A 20,166-nucleotide genomic window follows, 5' to 3' on the forward strand; every position below is an offset into this window, starting at 1 on the left:
GCTCCAGAACAAATATCCTTTTTGATGTAAATCCTTAATTAGTAGATACTATACAATTCTGGCCTCCAGCTAGCCGTATCATTGCCTATATTTCAAAAATGTACTTAAGATTTTTTTTTATGGTGCTTTCATTAAGGCACAACATAATCAATGAACAGGGACAGTAAAGTCTATTAGGCCCAGCACGTCTATATAAAAATGAAAGATGTTTATTAAAAGGCCGCTCTGTGAAGAGAAACTTTACCGTAACATAAGGATGTAACCACATATTCAGGGTTGAAGGGGCCAAATGTAATTATAGAATTTCAAAGAAAGAGATAAAAGAAAAAGTTAATAAGAGTTATATATTTTCTCATATAGGCATATGTAGCCTGTATGAGAGAATATATAAATATATAACTCTTATTAACTTTTTCATTTATCTTTTTATTTTAAATTCTATCCCCCATACCATCAAAGAAAACTTTCTGCATTTTTATATTTTCAAAAAACATCACCTAGTATGATTATAGATGTTTTCCTCATGGGAACCAAAAAATGTCCACTCAAGGACAAGGGTTTCGGATATTGACATTTTTGTGAGGACATTTTGTTCCCATAAAGTAGGGTTTACCAGGCCAAACACACACACACTATAATCTGAATAGTGCGGATGACAATGTTCACTGAGGTTACAGCCGAGCCAGTGACGTCATACTTTGTTGAAGATTATTTCTGAGGAAACTAACTAGTCAAATCCACCCTCTTCAATTGCTCTCTTTGAGAACTTTCTGAATGCCTCTTATTGTTCTTTGTCATTTCCTTCTCTCCTTTCATTTGAAAAGATTCCACAGAGATGCTCGCAGGGAAAAGACGAATTGCTGCAACCCTCGAGAGCACAGAAATTAGCGCCGCTGAATGTAAATTACTGCCATTGTAAATGATGACAGAGGCGAGGCGACACCCAGATAATATTTGTCTACTGTTCCACTTGTGCTATTGAGCTACAGTAATAGAATCAGAGGTATTGTTTTATTTGTGATTAGAAGCACAGTTTTAGACGGTAAAACGGCGAGTCTGTTCAGTGATATTGAGAAGTTGTTTATTCAATCCAATCCACCCAATAGCACCCAGAACTCTTGTTGTGTTGCTTCTCTTTTCTCCAAATCTTTTGAACAATTGATCCATGTAGCACCGAGGCTTTAATTCTAAAGGCAAACTAGAAGAAGAGACAGAGTATTAAAAATGTGGACTGAAGGTCCCTTTTCAAACGAAATGCAACTTTTATTGAAGACTTTCATCTATAAGTTTCAGGTCCTGTGTAACAGCGCCACCTGTTGACATTTTCCTTAAGAACATTGTATATTACATACATCACCTTCAAAGAATAATTCACCAAAAGGTGACAAATTAGTCAATATCCATGTTGGCTAAGTTACTCTAAAAAATCTTCAACAGTGTAATTAGATGTATTGCATTAATTCCATATCAACCTCGACCAATGAACAATAAAAGGATAGACAGTATTTAATGTGATTACATCAGACGTAACTAATTTAATTACAGAAAAATTAAGAGTAATCCCCACTTTACTTTTCAACTTTTTCAAATTAATTACAGAGTAATGCATTACACCCAACACTGGTCATCATTTAGCGCTTGTCATTCCAAATCCAAACTCATTCTCATTTGATTATCTTTGTAATTCTGTATTGAATAATGTTTTGGTGCCTCTTTCCATGCAGTTCAGATAATGAGATTGCATTCGAGTCGAATGAACTATTTTTATGATTGTTTTACAAATTTAAAACCCTCTTGCAATTGTTTTTGCATTTTATTGGACCGCAAGATACCAATATTTTATGGATCGTTGACTGCAAAGGCGTCTGAAGGCTGATTACATACATATATGTTAGTTTTGCAAACTTTTATAACAGAGATTAAACCATTACAAAAAAAATATGACATCAGAAATAGTGCATACTTTATTAATATATTTTTAGATTTCATACAGAACAAGTTTATTTAAAAGCTGCCAACAAGCATATTAATACATATTTTGCCAAAATGCGTCATTCTGTGAATGCAGGACGTGATGAATTCATAAACTAGTTTTGCTGGTCTAAATATTCCTTTAAATTAAAATGAAATGTCTGACTGTAATAAAATGGCATTTAAAAAAAGCAACAAATAAAACCAGCACATAATGTAGCTAAATGCACAATCAAACACACAAAATATAATGTATAGAGTAGAAATGTAGTGAGTTTTTTTTTAAATGTTTTTCATACTTAAAAATAGATAAAATCAACCGGTACAAGGACAGTAAAAAATCATGTTTAAGTTCAGTCGATTGTTACATAAATCAAAAGTAATTGCTGTCAATGTAAATAACAAAACACAAGGGGTGAGTTCATTATATTTGAAGAGTATAAAAGGCATTTTTTTCTCCAGAAGAATAAGGCAGGCGTGTCATAAAACTATATAAAACGAAATAAAAAAGACAAGGATGTTATGATGCACGACAGTCAACAGTTCATAAACCTCTTAGAAGAAATATAAGTGGTGTCATTTATTGCATATTTGGAGAACACAGCAAGGGCTTTAATAAAGCAAGATCATTTAAGTTGAGAAGGAGATTACACAGCCTGAGCACTTCGTTCAGTCGAGCGAAGAGTTTGGTTTAGAGGTTGTCGTGTTCCTCCAGACCCATTACATCATGCATTAACTTTTGATCCCCTGTCTGACAGAAATATGTGAGGCTTGAGCATACATTAAATATCAAATACAACTCTTAGATCAATAGATCAAAGTCGGACCCAGGGTCAGACACAGGAAGGTTTCAGCCTTGAGAAAAAGTTCTGTGGCATTGCATATGAGGCAACAAATGTCAAAAACATGCTCTGAACAGTGTGACTAAAACTAGCATTATCTTCATAAACATGCAAGAACATATATATATATATCAATAAACATTATAAAAGTATTTGGTTTTGGTTGCATTGTGTTAAGACAACAACAATCTGTTGGAACGAGACCAATGAAAATCTGCTGGCTACTTTCGATCATGGAAAAACGTTTAAGAACGATAAAGAAAGACACAGGTGAAACTAATCCGAAATGAAATGCGGTCCAGATTTTGTTTGGTCTCCATTCATTCTTAAAGCACCAAAGATGGCGAGGAGATCTACTTGCGGCCCAAGGTCTCTGCAAGCTTCTTGAGTCTCTTCTTCAGCTCCAGAGGAAACTTCTCGTAACATTTCTTACACACTGGCTTCATGTCAAACTCCACAAACTTGTTCCTAAAAACACAAATCTTGCTTTTAGGAATATGCTTTTTAACATGTGGGAGCATATGTTATGCAAGTATGCAACCCTTTTCATTTACTTACAGTGCGCTCTGTGTTTTTTATTGTTAACTAAAACTATTAAAATTAAGAATTCAAAAATGAAACCATATAATAGAATATAAACAATACTATTATATAGTACAATAATAAATAACACTGTTATGACTGTTATATATATGATATACTGTTTCAGCAGTTGCATAAATTAATTTGTATTATACAGGTATGTGCGTATTTTTAGTAAAAACTTTGAGGGCAATGGGTCTATGAATGACCAAAAAATGGGGGGGGGGCATAAAATATGATGATGAATATCAAAAATATGATAATGTTAAACTGACAAATGAACACTGGAAAACAGGGATGCACCGGTATTCAAATTCTGGCTGACACTGATACATATTTTGATGTTATGGCTGCAATAAATATGAAAATGTATTAAAAATGTAATAAATTAAAAAATAAAACATTAATAAAACAATAAAAACATTGCTACAATTGATGTTAGGCATCACATTATAGAATGAAACATGCAAAATGAAAAATGTATAAACATTTTGAAGTTTGCTGAAGATTACATTGCAGTGTTATTAAATGATTAGTATTTTTAAAGTTTAAATGAGCAGCAGTATATGACAGTATAGGTCAATTTTCCATCTAAATTAGGGTGAAAAATTTAAAATATCCATGCATAATTAAACATCCAATACTGACAGATGCTCTTAAGAAAAATAGAATCAGCCGATAACTGACATGTCCATCCCTACAGGAAAACATTTTTGAAAGGAATACATAAAAGCCACAAAATAAATGGTGAGATTGAAAACAATAAGCAATGATAAAGAACGAGTGATGCAGATGAGCATGAAGAAGGAAAAAGAGAGAAAAAGGTTACAGACAGACGGCGATGGCTTTTTTTCGGCGTTCGCGAGAGTCGCGTTCACGTTTCGCCAAGCGCCGTTTCAGCTCTTCCGGCAGGCGTTCGTAACAGTGTTTACACACTGGCTTCAGGTCCACCTCCACAAATCTGTCCCTGCAGGGCCACCGTCAGGGACAATGAGGGACGAAAGAGGAGAAACAAGCGAAAAGGAGGGGAAATTGGATGGAAAATTGGGTTTGAAGTGGGAGAGAGGAAGAGAAATGGAATGTGGGAGCATTTTGAGAGCGGAGGAGAGAATTGAAGGGGACAGAAGTAGAGAATACAAGAGTTAGCAGGACAGAAAGGTTAGTTACCATCCAAAGAACTACACAGACCCAATTTAAAGACACTTCTGAAGAAATTTAAACAGAGCTAGCGAAAAGCCACAAACAGAAAAAGGAAAGTGGGGTAGATTGTGATATAGGATAAGTATGTGTGTGTAAAATCACTTACTTGAGAGTGAGCTTGGTGTTACAGGTCGAGCACGAGAAGCAATTCACACACCAAGCCTTATTCAGAGCCGACACCACTGAGAGAAAACATAAAAGCATCTTAACAACTCACAACAGCAGTACCCGTAGCCATAACAACTGCACGCCAAACCATTATTAGTTTTTGCTATTATATAAATACTGAAGCTTTAAATGTTGAGAACTAAATGTCAATATCATTTTCAAGTAAACAGCAATTACCGTCTCCTTCGATCACACGGTTGCAATGGTAACAAACATCACCAAAGAGCTGCATGACAGACATAACAGACACTCGCATTAAAAGCTAAAAGTTTCATTATCCATAATGTTTATAAATTATAGATTTTTTGGGGGGATCAAAACAGGAGTCAGGCCTGCGTTACCTGGTTGTAGTGAGTCTCGCAGTAAGCAAGACCTTTTCTCTCGTAATGACGGTGTCCCAGGAAAGGCTTCTCGCATTTGGCACAGACAAAATGCTGCAAACATACACAAATAAACAAGCTATAAAACAAGCAAATAAACAAGTCAGTATGAAGTTCAGACATAAACTACCATTCAAAAGTCTGGGATATGGTAAATGTTTTTGAAAGAAGCCTAATGCTCACCAATGCTATAAATATAAATATGAGTCATTAAAACATGAAACAGTAATACTGTAAAATATTTTTTGTAATAAATTTTAAAGTAATACATTTTGTAATAATTTTTTGAATTTTCAGCATCATTACTCCAGTCTTCAGTTTCACATGATCCTTCACAAATCCTTTTAGAAACATTTGTAACATTATAGATGTCACTTTTGATCAATTTAGTGCATCCTTGCTGAATAAAAGTATTAATATCTATTTTAAAAATATCGTACTGACCCCTAACTGTTGAACAGTAGTGCATGATAAAGGAAGAGATCTAATGTGACAAATTCAGAGGCAGTGGCAGATCATCCAATCGAATCACACAGCAAAAATTGAATTGAATTGTCTTAATTGGTAATAATTAAATAGATATTTTTCAATTCAGTATAGTGTTGTCACAAATTCAACATTTCAGGAGTCAAAAATAATGTGCTAATTGTTTTTTTAAACACACTCCTTTAAATAAACATTTAAAAATTAATTAAAAAATATTTAAATTAAATATGACAACCAGTGTTGTGCAAGTTACTTCCAAACTGTAATACATTATATATTACTTGTTACTGTTATTTAAAAGTAATTCATTACCTTACAATATTACTGTCTCAGAATTGTAATGCGTTACATTACTCCTGTATTACTTTTGAGTTACTTTCACCAAAATAACTATACAGTAGTAGAACTTAACATTCTAAAATGACTAGGGCTGTAACGATATGCGATATGAAACCGAAATCGCGACACTCAGATCCACGAACCTGCAGAATGGCGACACACCCCTTCCAACTCACAGCGTTATCTATACCGTCCAGATCCAATGCTACCACATCTTTAAATTACTATTAGTATTATCTGAAGTTAACTTAACATTATAAAATATGTAGACCTACACCACAAAACTAGTTGAGGATAAATTGTTAAAAATTTGGGAATTCCAGCGTTATGGACATGACATTTGCAGACTTGCAGTCAAAACTTATATAATTATATAAATTCTCAGAAAATGCATTAATACCAAAATATTGAAACGTCTGTTTATCCATAGGATCCTCCCAGAAACGAGTCCAGACATTAGAAAAATATCAGTCTACACATGCTTTTATATTTAATATTAGGGAAATCGACAGTCATGTGTGACAAAAAAAATCTTTAACTTTTAGGAGGCAACGATTTTTTTTGTTGTAATTCTGTGAATTACACTGCGCAAATCTAATGAAGAAGGGTTGGCTCTCCACAGAACATAAAATATTCATTTTATTTTATTTTTCGTGTTCGCATTTATGAGGAAAAAACAATGTTACAGACGTGACAGTTCTCCGTTACGGACGCGACCGCTCTGAAGCGGCACTAAAAGACTGCTTTAAAACTTTCACAGACACCTTACACAGAAGACACGAAGCCTTTCTTTAAAGTGAATTTCGTTGTGTATTTATTGTACGGACCTGAAAAATATATCTATATTGAAATGTCTACTTGTAAACAGAACAATTCAAAACGAGGGAAAACAGACTCCTCTCTGCTTATGAAATGAAATGTGCATGTCTCTCTGGTGCATTCACTAGCCTACTGCGAAGATCGCGAGTCAGCATCGTCAACTTCATCTTGACTTTATTAATAAACAATCAACATGTCTCCTTGCTATATTTGACATATTCATAATCATTGCTTTTACCGGTTCTTTGTGACAGCTTTTAGGTGCTTTATCGGCAGCGCCGCCGCCCTTACATGAACGCGTCACCACGGCATCAAAAACATGATTGCGTGATGAAAACATGAAAAATACCACATAAACAGCCTAACTGTTTAGAAAGAAAACACAGAACAAATGGAGTAGTCTAATGCGCATACGTCCATCTCGGGAATGTACAGTCTTCTTCATGCCATCTTCAACATTAGCCGCTTTTCCTCTGGCCAGCGCGAGCACAGAGGCCGAAATCATGCCTCACGGCACTCCTGTAAAAAATAAATCGCTATACAAATATATCAGACGCTGCCATTTAGTCTTTATTTACAGACTTGGACACCACACGCGGCTATTGACTGACCACAAACAGGTAACTTAGCCTACTTGCATCTTTCATTCGTTAATGTCTGCGGTCTTGCTGTTTTTTGTTTGTTTGTTTGTTTTACAATTAAAACTAAAAGTCTGTTGTAACGCAAGCCTTAACGAACATGTACCGAGTAAAATTACTGAAAATTGATTAGTAATGCCTTACACTACTGCGTTACAGCAAAAAGTAATATGTTACTGTAATGCATTACTTTTGTAACGCGTTACTCCCAACACTGATGACAACAACATGAAGCCTACATTTTCTCTATTTTTTCAAGCAATTATTCAAGTAAACAGTCAGTAATACACAAATTACAAGCAATGGAACAAATCAAACAAACAGAACAAAGATATAGAACAAATTAAATAAAAGCAGATTGAAGCTTATTAGTTGAAGTATTTCCAGAAACTGCAATATCACTAATAAAATATCACTTTAATTTTTTTTACTACTTGATTATTATATAAAATACATTCATATTTGATCATATGCATTTTGTTTGATTTATAATACAAATATCATATGTGTCAGGCAAGAAAGGCCTCATGGACACCCGATATCCCATGCCCAGATCCGTTTACATACATTTAAGACATTACCTATGATGTTTGCATTGATACCTTGTCGAGGCTGGCATTTTGACCCGAAACAGTTTTTCCGTTTCATTTTGTTTATTAACTAGCATCCCGGATTAAAAACATTTATCTATATACATGAATTGTACTAGAAATTTGTCACTGTATTAAACATTTTCTTTGCTTAAAATAAAAAAAGAAAGCACACAAACCTCGACGTGCCACTGTTTGCCCATTGCATTGACCACACGGCCCTCGATTGGACGCCTGCATGCTCCGCAGATCGGCACACCCATCTTATCATGGCAGGGGAGGCAGTAGAGTTCACCTTTCAGCTCGCGGGCATCCGCAGTCAGCTCCTTACTGTAAAACATACAACCTCCATATCACATCACTTTCAGTAAATGGACACAGCAGAGGAATCACTTGGTGCCGTACTGACCCGCAGTTGCTGCAGTTGAAGTGATCGGGATGGTAGGGGTCATTTTTGAAAATGAGGGGCTGTTCCTCAATGATGGCGTGACACTTCTGACAGATGTACTTCCCGAGGCCACGAGCTTTCTCGCGGTTATGACACGGACGGCAGAGATGGCTGGAAAACACAGACATGCACATCAGCCAATCAGAACACACGGATGGCAACTTCCTGTTTATTTGTACTTACATGCATCAATGTGGCCACATACACAATCAGCTGATCTAAAGAGCATCTAAAATGAAAGATTATGGCTGGTAGGACTAAAAAAACATGTATTAAAGAAACAGAACTGCTCATGAGAATAAAGATATTTCATTAAAGGACTAGTTCACTTCAAAATAAATTCTGTCATCATTTACTCACCCTCAAGCTGAACACAAAAGAAGATATTTTGAAGAATGTCGGTCACAATTGATGGACCCAATTGACTTCCATAGTATTTTTTTTCCCTACTATGGCAGTCAATGGGGTCCATTAACTGTCTGGTTACCGACATTCTTCAAAATATTTTCCATCGCATTTAGCAGAAGAAAGATATCCATACAGCTTTGAAACAACTTGAGGGTGAGTAAATGATGACAGCATTTTTTTTTAAGGGGAACAACTACTTTAATAAAATCATAATTTCATCAGTGGACTGATACTAGACCAGCTTTTACATCAAACTGAACGTATGGAGCCTGTCAATCACATGCTCACGGTCACCCCTCATTGGCTATAAACTCACCGGCCGGCGTTCTTGACGAATCCAACATCGGCGAGCACGGCTTGGCAGATATCACAGCAGAAACAGTCAGGGTGCCAGCTGTTATTCATGGCCTTAATCACACGCCCAATTATAAACTCTCCTGTGGGAATATGAGGGACACAATTCACAATTAGCACAGTCAATAACATCACCTGTTCATGTGTTTATGCATGTGCATCTCTTACCACACTGGTGACAACAGGGAGCAAACAACATCTGGAAATCATGCTCACAGTATTTCCTTCCCTCAAACTATGGACAAAAGAGAGAAAAAATTAAACATAACATTGGGTCCGTTGGGAATATGTCTCAAAGTCAACAAATTGCAAATTTTTAATTCAACTTGTAGACAGAACATACTGTAACTTCAAGATCTCAACATTTCACCCAGTCCAAAAATGTATTTACTGAATTTAAATGTAATTTTAAGGATCAGAGAAAGGGTGAAAAAAGGTTTATATATATATATATATATATATATATATATATATATTTTTTTTTTATATAAAAAAAATATTATTTATAACAAATATTTAATATTATATTTTGTACATGTTTGTTTCCACAAAACAACATTATACAATAAATCTAACATTATAATTGTACCGCAGGGACTTTCTATAATTTAATAAAAAATAAAAAAAACGAAAGAAATGTAGAATATCACCGCTTTAACCAGTAGGCTTCAAGATTAAATGCTGCCTGACAGGTTTAATGCAAGTAAGTACCTCGTAAAAGAGTCCTTCAGGAAACTGCTGGAAACACTGGGCGCAGACAAAGCACTGTTCGTGATACAGCTCGCCATTGCTGTTGACGATTTTCTCCGCCGGGGCAAAGCCGCTTTTACACCGTTCGCACGAGGCGTTTGCCAGGGCATTGGCCATGTTGCTGTTAGAAACAGATCAATGTCAGGAGAAACAATCAGCAGCGTCTATGAACAGCTTTGATTTATCTATGGTACCAAACAAATGTATATGCAAGGATCACACTTCTACAAAATGTTTGGGGTCACTCAGATCTTTTGAAATTTCTACTTTTATTCAGCAAGAATGCATTAAATTGATCAAAGTCACAGAATAGACATTTATAATGTTACAAAAGATTTCTATTCTGAATCCTGAAAACATATCTATTTTTTTCACAAAAATATTAAGCAGGACAACTTTTTTTCAACATAATAATAAGAAATGTTTCTTGAGCAGCAAATCAGCATATTAGAATGATTTCTGAAGGATCATGTGACACTGGAGACTGGAGTAATGATGCTGAAATTTCAGCTTTGCATCACAGGAATAAATAACATTGTCAAATATATTCAAATATAAAAGTGTCATTTTAAATTGTAAAAATATTTCACTATATTACTGTTTTTGATCAAATAAATGCAGCCTTAGTGAGCACAAGAAACCTTCAAAAATATTTTTTAAACATTTTACCGACCCTTTAAACGTTTAAATTGAATTGTATATTACTTAATTCGTTTACTGATGTATTGCCCAGGTAAATTAGCAGATAAATGCTGGCATTTCATTTCCTCAATTTTGCATACGTCCTTAATATTATTAAATTGTGTTACATCTGTATCAGTATCATATAGTCATTTGCTATCCTGCTCTCGAGAGTGATTCAAGATGATGTTTCTCTAAACAAGAACCCCATGATGTAGCCTGTCTGGCACTTTGCAAGATATAAAGTTACACCATTTAGGAGCGACTGGGTAAGACTTCAACCAATGTTTACATCACACAAACAGAATTAGCCTGCCGTGGCCTGTGGTCACACTGCCAGACAAGATCCCAAATGACTCAGTGATTCCCTGCACCAGACATTTCTCCTCTGACATCACAGGTCATGTGGCTATTAGAGGATGAATCGTCTTTACAACTTCCCCTCACTCCCTTCACAGCGTTAAGGCAGACTGACTATTCCTAGGACACATTCCCTCATATGGTGATTTGAAAAGAAAAGATCTGCTTGTGTACCAACACACTGTAGATGTATAAATAGATCACTTGTGTGTCTAAGAGATGGAGACTGTTGTATGTCAGGACTTATCATATGAAGAGCTCACAGAACAACAGTGGAGGTCTCACACTACTGTGTGAGGAAGCTGGAGCTGTGCCATCTGTGTGTGTGTGTGTGTGTGTGTGTGTGTGTGTGTGTGTGTGTGTGTGTGTGTGTGTGTGTGTGTGTGTGTGTGTGTGTGTGTGTGTGAAAAAAAAGTTTCAAAAAGAAATGTTTTGGCTAACATTTTGCATTAAGGTTTTATTTGATAACATTATTTAACAGAATTTGTAAATCTTAGTCAATTGTAATTTCAACATTTACTAATGCATTTTTTAAATAATATATGTATTTTTAACATTAATTAATGTGCTGCATGTGACCTGACATGAACAAACAATGAACAAAGATAATAAATGCCTCAAAAAATATATTGTTCATTTATATTTACAAATGAGACCTTACTGTAAAGTGTAACCACTTTATTCAACTTCTCTCTCCAATTGTAATTCGTTTTCTTAAGAAAAATGCTGTTATTTCACTAGCGTTCTTAGACCTAGAAATAAGTATCTTATGCTCAATCAAGGCTGTGGTTATTTGATAAAAAATACAGTAAAAACAATAATATTGTGTAATATTATTAATATTAATTAAAATAACTCGACCCAGTCTTCAGTGTCACGTGATCCTTCTAATCATTTTAATATGCTGAATTTTAATATGCTGAACAGTTTTGCTGCTCAATATCTTCGTGGAAAAGAACAGCATTTATTTGAAATATATAGATATTTTGCAAAATTACAAATGTCTTTAAATTGAACGTGTAAATAAATCCATCCCTTAACGCTTTTAAGACGTGATAATTGTCCGTTTTTAAGGCGCTCAGGAACATCTCAGGAAGCAGATTATATCCATGTTTTCCCAAAAGATCTGATAGTCTGTGAGGGGATCCAGATCAGGAATGTTTGGGAATTTGGTCTCCAGAAAAGCAAAACTACACAAGCACAGACTACATAAAACATCTGAGAGAGCATTTGAAGGATAAGGAGCACATAGCAGCGTTACATAAATACTATGAATTTTATTAAATAATTAAATTATAAATAAAATGTATGTTATTTGTTAACTTATATTTAAGTAGGCTATTATATAGACCGTTAACTCCAGTATGACAAGGCTTGTCTAAACATTTGTGGTGTGTTGAATGTCTTTCCAGCTCGCTTTCGCTCTCTCTCTGTCTCTCTCTCTCTCTCTCTCTCTCTCTCTCTCTCTCTCTCTCTCTCTCTCGGTGTGTGTGTGTGTGTGTGTGTCTACCCCAGAAAAACTCAACTAGGGAGGCTAATTAGCTTAGCATCCGCCCTTATCTAGCAACCCATGCCATTTTAGTTATTCTCTCTATATAAAACAAAGATTAAACTCTTACAGTTTAACAGTAATTAAAGAGAAAGGGTGGGAAAAAAAAGAAAGAAGAAAAGTAATAAAGTAACGTTAAACAATAAAACTGCAGATATCAGCTGCATTTCTGGCTAGAGAGGAAGATTTATCTATAGCATATTTAATAAAAAATCTATTTCAAACATCGTACCTGCCCGTCATCTCTGCGACCCCCAGCATCCCCTACAGCACGACTTATCCTGAGAGACGATTCAGATTTTATTCGACAACATAAAACGCCCCTCAGATCTGTTGCTTTTCCACTTTTTCCCTTCACTCTAGGATAAAGATGTTTTCCTGAAAAACAGACTATCCACTCAGCTCGCTTTTCAGGGTTAGATCACGTGTTGCTCGGCTAGACTTCTGATTGGTTACATGAAACAGTTTTGCAGAACTGTGAAATTTTGGGGGGCAATAACACAACATAACATAACATAACAGTCTTCAAATAATCAATATCAGAAATAATCAAGCGTAATAAAGGGTAACTAAACACTAAAACAACTGTATTAAGTATGATATACATTTGATTTTATATAACGGACACTCAGAAATAGTTATTTTGTGAGGTTGCAACACAAAAAGGTCCTCTATAAAGTGCACATATATTTTATGTATATTCGTTTAAAATAAGTTAATATACATTTTACTTAAAAATCTAATAATTAGGAAAATAATATGTGAGAGCTCAGCACTGAGGGATTTCAGTTTTGCGCCCTCTTGTGGTGGTTTTGCGCTGTTGCTAAAAAGTAGTGAAGGCGCTGGAAGAGAGTGGACAGGCTAGATTACAGGATAGAAATGAGTTACACACTTCCCTGACGTCAACATTGTTTAGCGCTTTCTATCAAACAGAGACTTATATGGCAATTGATGCGGGACAGCCATAAAATCCACTAATTTAAAGTAAGAATCCTCAACCAACGGTTCAGTAAACTACTCCAGTCTTAATTGAATAGGAAAGACAGTTTTGGCAAATACACAGAGATCTATAGCTTTCAACATTAATTGTAAAAAGTTACGTTTTGAAAATGTACTATGCCACATATCCAACACACGAGGGCACTGTTGCAAAAATTAAGACAAAAATAACTTGGACACAATTAATGTGAGGAAATACCTATGGAAATACACAACATGTGGTTGCTCTGCAAGTAGACCTGCTGTGAACTATAGGTGAGCTGAAAACACAAGTGTCGTAAAGATTTATCTTGGTTGAAAGTAATCAGAAATTATAACATAATCTATCTATCTATAATAATAATAAACTTTATTTTCTATTGCGCCTTTAAAAGTAGCATCTTAAAGCGCTTCACAAGAATAAGTTCCAATAAAACATACAATTATACAACAATGCTTAAATGGAAGTGAAATACAGAAAAAGAAAAAATACCAAATAAAAGCATAATATCAAAAGTTCAACAAGTAAATAGACAAATATAATAATTTCAAAATAATCAGATAAAAGATACCCTTAAAAAATAAGCTTTAAGGGACGATCTAAAACACTAAGGTATACTTGCCTAATCTCAGCAGACAGAGAATTCCAAAGTTTTGGAGAAATTGATAAAAAAAAAACCTATTACCCATAGTAGCGAGTAAGCGGAACAATTGCTTCCGAGGAGCGGAAATCACACACTGGTGTGCAAGCGGTTAAAAGCTCAGAGAGATAATGAGGTACATGCAAAGCCAAAAAAAATGTAAGCATGAGGATTTTAAAATCAGCACGGAATCTGACAAGGGACCAGTGTAAAGACTCTAAGACTAGACAGGAGTGATGTGATCCCTTGTCCTGTTTCCAGACAGGTTTCGAGCGGCTGAGTTTGGAACCAACTGTAATTTATTTATAGAGGGTTTGATACGTCACGATTTGGTCAGTTAGCATACTCGGATGCGCGGCTATATTGGAGATACTCGGATGTAAACAACAGGATGGATTGCACTGTTTATGTACTACTGAACTCATTGTTACACTAATGTATGATGTCTAAAACTACGGGGAAAAAACACATGGAAGCTGCGAAATCATATAGAGACGGATTTAGTAAGCAGGAAAGAGCGCGGAATTTTGACGAACTAAAGTTAATATGTGGTAAAGATCTGAACGAGCTCTTACCGCTATTCTTCCTTCTATTTCTAATCCCGACATAGGTTACGTTCAGATTGTCAATCCAAAAAAGCACATGAAATCCGTTTCAAGCTAAATCCATATGTGGTTTGGAATCCTATTCAAATCGCATATCAGGAAATCCGCTTCAGTCTGAAGGCTCTGATCGGATTTCGCGTGGTGTGTGACTTTCTCACGCTTAAATTTTTTTAAATTTAAACATGCAGAACAAGCAGAAAATTATTATTTTTGAAACCGGCGCATATAAAAAAGCTGTGTATACCAGCCTCCTACAGTTCTGCAGCTCAAGACGCAGGAGTCCAGCGCGGCGGCTACACATTTCCATGTTGTAAAATTTAAATAAGACAAAATCTCTATTGCAAATGCAAACCCCTCCATCAACGCAACGTCATTGCCATATTGCCAAAGAGCTGCATGAACCTACGACTCGGATCTGAACATTTGCGATACACAGTGTGTAGGCTACATCATTTTAAATCAGACTCCAATCGGATACAAAGATAATCGGATTTGGACTGACACTCTGACAGTGTGAATGTAGCCATAGTTAACTACTTTACGTCAACATTTTAGCCATAGTCAATGTTGCATTTACACATGTGGCTAATGCTGTGCCTCTCTCAACCACAAACACCTCTTTCATCCGTTATTTGTACTCTTCTCTTTAACTTTTGGCAGTCTATAGAACTCAAAATGTTTTTTCCCGGTGTGACCGACTAGTAGCCTACAGACCAAAACACAACCATTTTTCAGCAGCAATAATCAGCCAAATATGCAAGTCCGTTCAGTTCAGTGGCACTGCCTCCAAAATGGCCGACTTCCAGATTTATGACGTGAAAACCCAAATCAGCCACGAACTCTATGGGCGCCGCCATCTTGCCTGCTGCCATTACTGCGTGCCTGCTAAGGGTGACGATGTGACACTTGCCGGTGCCCTCTAATGACATTTCAATGAAAGCGGATCCTGCTCATGAAAGAAAATGTCTGGTGAAAGGGAACACTAGATGATGTCAGGTAGTGGCCAAAACTTACCGATAAAGGTAATTTATTGACAACATAATGTATTAATGTAAAAATGCGTCAGCCAAATGTAATGTAATGTAAGACGTGTATTAATTGATGACAACAATAAAACCAAACGCTGTCATTACTAGCTGTGTTGCTAATATGTTCACAAGCTTCACAAGTTGCGAATAACTCAGTGTTTCCCCTACCATTGTTTTGTAATAATACTATACCCCGCAATAATACTATTCAAATACAAATCCTACGTGTTCTGTGTGAATGAATGGTGCAGTCAACGCGCAGTTTCATTTAACACACACACGCACGTGTGACGCTCGAGCTGTTTATTTGCCTATATGAGGACACGACTGTATGAACTTCCTCGAGACGCGCTTGTTTCCTGCCAGTTCCACAGTGAGAGCGGCGCGGCCAGAGAAATTTTGGGCCCTGCGGCATATTACATATTATAAATAGTTTTCCAGCATGATAAATACAATGTGTGGCGGGAGAGCGTGACAAAAGACCGAAATGAGTGACTGTCACGCTCAATGCGTGACTCTTGAGAGCCCTGCAACTACTTTCTATATTACTTTCTCCCGCCCGCAAATAGACTTTTTTTCTGTACAGTCAAAAAATAGTTTCAAGTTAGCCTACGTGTCGCCAATATACATATCAGCATAAATGCTCCTGATAAATTATTTGTTATTAAAGCATTAACACACAAACCACACTGTTATAACATAAAAGCAAGCAGGCTACTGCGTGCATGGTATGACTGAATGCGCGCAAAGTGCGTGCGCTCCCTTAATAATTCCTAAAAAGTTGCTTTTCTGCAACAGAAAAGTCGCTTTTTCGCTTTTTCCCGCGAATCATTTTATTCTCGCCCGCACCAGGAACTCTGTGTAATCCATATGGCCGTAAACATGGGCAGTCAATGCGCAACAAAGGTTTGTGAATTTCACAAACGGTTCTATTTCTTGTTAAAACAGCCAACCACACACAACACGCTCTTCCCGGGATCACTGGACAGCATACGTACTAAAAAACTACATAGAAATAACATTTCGTACAGCTAACATCTGCTACAGCCGCCTACGGGACCAACGCTACTTCCTTAGCAGCAAGGCACGCAGTAATGGCGGCGCTGCTTTACTTCCGTGTTTCGCCGGATTTGTGTATAGCCTGGATCATAGATATCATACAGAGACTAGATGCCCTATTGGCCGCTGTGGCGCAAAAAATGCGGCCACCATCTTAAACCGGTCATACTCCTATTTGCGTTCCATAGCAGCAGTAGATGCCAGAGCACTGTGCAGCATATTTCTGCTCAAATCGGCGGACCATCACTCGGGGATTACTTTTCACAAGTAAGATTTAACATTTAACATTACTCTACTATTGGTTGTATTTTGTGAACAAAATATTCAATGTGTCCTGTATCGTAGCTACATGTATGACCTTTGCAGCAAAAAAAACCCGCGTGAAAATCAGTTCGGTATTCAGTGAAGTATGATTAATTAAATGGGCTGGCAGCTCATTGCACCTGCCAAACAGATTACACTGAGCGGAGCGGGTGACCGGTTTAAGATGGCGGCCCCCCGGCTCGTCCGTGCCAATAGGCAGTAGCGGTCGATAGGGCGTCTATCTATATGATGTCTATGGCCTGGATGCCATCCGAACTTAGCCCCACCCACAACATTTGAGGATGGGAAGTTCGGTCTGGACTTGATCCGTTGTGAAGCAAGTATGCCCGAACCAAAGCTGTTCGGACCAATCAAATTGTCAGGGCGGGTTTTTTAAGATGATGGACAGATGATCAACCGTAACGTAATTATCCACGTCACCAAAGAGCGCTTGGGCTAAATTCATTTACAACAAAGAATGGCTGCCGCTGGATAATTTAGATGTGTAGATTCAGCCATCGCGTCTGTTATAGTAGATAAGCGCATTCATCAAGCGCATATACAGGTCCTTCTCAAAAAATTAGCATATTGTGATAAAGTTAATTATTTTCCATAATGTAATGATAAAAATTAAACTTTCATATATTTTAGATTCATTGCACACCAACTGAAATATTTCAGGTCTTTTATTGTTTTAATACTGATGATTTTGGCATATAGCTCATGAAAACCCAAAATTCCTGTCTCAAAAAATTAGCATATCATGAAAAGGGTCTCTAAACCAGCTATTAACCTAATCAACTAATTAATTATAAACACCTGCAAAAGATTCCTGAGGCTTTTAAAAACTCCCAGCCTGTTTCATTACTCAAAACCGCAATCATGGGTAAGACTGGCGACCTGACTGCTGTCCAGAAGGCCTTCATTGACACCCTCAAGCAAGAGGGTAAGACACAGAAAGAAATTTCTGAACAAATAGGCTGTTCCCAGAGTGCTGTATCAAGGCATCTCAGTGGGAAGTCTGTGGGAAGGAAAAAGTGTGGCAAAAAACGCTGCACAACGAGAAGAGGTGACCGGACCCTGAGGAAGATTGTGGAGAAGGACCGATTCCAGACCTTGGGGGACCTGCGGAAGCAGTGGACTGAGTCTGGAGTAGAAACATCCAGAGCCACCGTGCACAGGCGTGTGCAGGAAATGGGCTACAGGTGCCGCATTCCCCAGGTCAAGCCACTTTTGAACCAGAAACAGCGGCAGAAGCGCCTGACCTGGGCTACAGAGAAGCAGCACTGGACTGTTGCTCAGTGGTCCAAAGTACTTTTTTCGGATGAAAGCAAATTTTGCATGTCATTCGGAAATCAAGGTGCCAAAGTCTGGAGGAAGACTGGGGAGAAGGAAATGCCAAAATGCCTGAATTCCAGTGTCAAGTACCCACAGTCAGTGATGGTCTGGGGTGCCATGTCAGCTGCTGGTGTTGGTCCACTGTGTTTTATCAAGGGCAGGGTCGATGCAGCTAGCTATCAGGAGATTTTGGAGCACTTCATGCTTCCATCTGCTGAAAAGCTTTATGGAGATGAAGATTTCATTTTTCAGCACGACCTGGCACCTGCTCACAGTGCCAAAACCACTGGTAAATGGTTTACTGACCATGGTATTACTGTGCTCAATTGGCCTGCCAACTCTCCTGACCTGAACCCCATAGAGAATCTGTGGGATATTGTGAAGAGAAAGTTGAGAGACGCAAGACCCAACACTCTGGATGAGCTTAAGGCCGCTATCGAAGCATCCTGGGCCTCCATAACACCTCAGCAGTGCCACAGGCTGATTGCCTCCATGCCACGCCGCATTGAAGCAGTCATTTCTGCAAAAGGATTCCTGACCAAGTATTGACAATTGTGTGCATAACTGAACATAATTATTTGAAGGTTGACTTTTTTTTTGTATTAAAAACACTTATTTTATTGGTCGGATGAAATATGCTAATTTTTTGAGACAGGAATTTTGGGTTTTCATGAGCTGTATGCCAAAATCATCAGTATTAAAACAATAAAAGACCTGAAATATTTCAGTTGGTGTGCAATGAATCTAAAATATATGAAAGTTTAATTTTTATCATTACATTATGGAAAATAATGAACTTTATCACAATATGCTAATTTTTTGAGAAGGACCTGTAGAAGCGCATTCATTTAAAAAGAGAAACAGAGAACCACGATCAAGGCATTTGTCGATCCAATTGAGTGCAGAGGCATTTTCTTTCCTGGTTCGGTTGAAACATACCTCATTATCACAGCCCAATGGAGCAGTATCAGATTCACATTCTGACTAGAATCTGAGTATGACAACGTCAGGCCAATTTTTTTTAGGGTAGCTTTTGAAACCCCGGCCAGCAAAGCATGGCAATAATTAATGCAGGAAAATACAAAGTTGATAGTTAACTTTTCAGCCACCAGGATTGACAACATAGGACACAATCTGGCAATATTTGAACACAATACACTGAGAAAGAAAAGACACGGGCACATTAACATCAAGTTTTAAATGTATATAAACCTGGGTTTCATCTGCATAAAAGTGAAAGTTGAGACCAAGTGATCTTAAAAGTTGACCAAGAGGACAGATGAAGATGCTAAAAAGCAAAGGGCTCAAGATTGATCCACGAGGAACACCAGACTTCACCACACTAGTTACAGACCTGCAACCACCCATAGCGACAAACTGCTTTCGATCTGAAAAATAGGAATTAAAACAGCTTCTATATCTATCTATCTATCTATCTATCTATCTATCTATCTATCTATCTATCTATCTATCTATCTACCTATCTATCTATCTATCTATCTATCTATCTATCTATCTATCTATCTATCTATCTATCTATCTATCTATCTATCTATCTATCTATCTATCTATCTATCTATCTATCTATCTATCTATCTATCTATCTGCATGTGTATATACGTATGTATAATATATATTAGAGCCTAATA

At 36.9% G+C, this 20,166-nt stretch overlaps 1 protein-coding gene across 2 annotated transcripts; it reads right to left on the reverse strand.

Annotated features, from left to right (window-relative positions):
* Nucleotides 1–1,941: 1,941 nt before the first annotated feature.
* On the reverse strand, nucleotides 1,942–12,988 carry lims1 (LIM and senescent cell antigen-like domains 1). Of its 2 annotated transcripts, XM_077203782.1 has the most exons (11): nucleotides 12,798–12,965; nucleotides 9,937–10,096; nucleotides 9,394–9,460; nucleotides 9,188–9,308; nucleotides 8,425–8,574; nucleotides 8,195–8,345; nucleotides 5,105–5,197; nucleotides 4,941–4,989; nucleotides 4,702–4,777; nucleotides 4,225–4,362; nucleotides 1,942–3,281 (listed from the first exon to the last, which is right to left on the reverse strand). In XM_077203782.1, the coding sequence occupies exons 1-11, from the start codon at nucleotides 12,824–12,826 to the stop codon at nucleotides 3,167–3,169; spliced, it is 1,149 nt and encodes a 382-aa protein (XP_077059897.1). In that variant the 5' UTR covers nucleotides 12,827–12,965; the 3' UTR covers nucleotides 1,942–3,166. The 2 variants fall into 2 exon arrangements, with proteins under 2 accessions (XP_077059897.1, XP_077059896.1); XM_077203781.1 differs by lacking the exon at nucleotides 4,225–4,362 and having other exon boundaries at nucleotides 12,798–12,988.
* Between the last annotated feature and the right edge of the window lie 7,178 nt (nucleotides 12,989–20,166).

This window comes from Siphateles boraxobius, unplaced genomic scaffold (assembly GCF_051911475.1).
Source record: "Siphateles boraxobius isolate OS27281-9 unplaced genomic scaffold, OSU_SipBor_1 5, whole genome shotgun sequence".
Taxonomy (NCBI): domain Eukaryota; kingdom Metazoa; phylum Chordata; class Actinopteri; order Cypriniformes; family Leuciscidae; genus Siphateles; species Siphateles boraxobius.

Excerpts from the sequence above, each read along its gene's own strand:
- lims1 (XM_077203782.1), bottom strand. The coding sequence starts at position 12,826 with ATGCTGGGGGTCGCAGAGATGACGGGCAG. Across the intron at positions 8,575-9,187 it reads TTCGTCAAGAACGCCGGCCG|CCATCTCTGCCGTCCGTGTC; the intron begins GTGAGTTTATAG and ends TGTGTTTTCCAG. Across the intron at positions 4,778-4,940 it reads CCGTGTGATCGAAGGAGACG|TGGTGTCGGCTCTGAATAAG; the intron begins GTAATTGCTGTT and ends GTTTTCTCTCAG.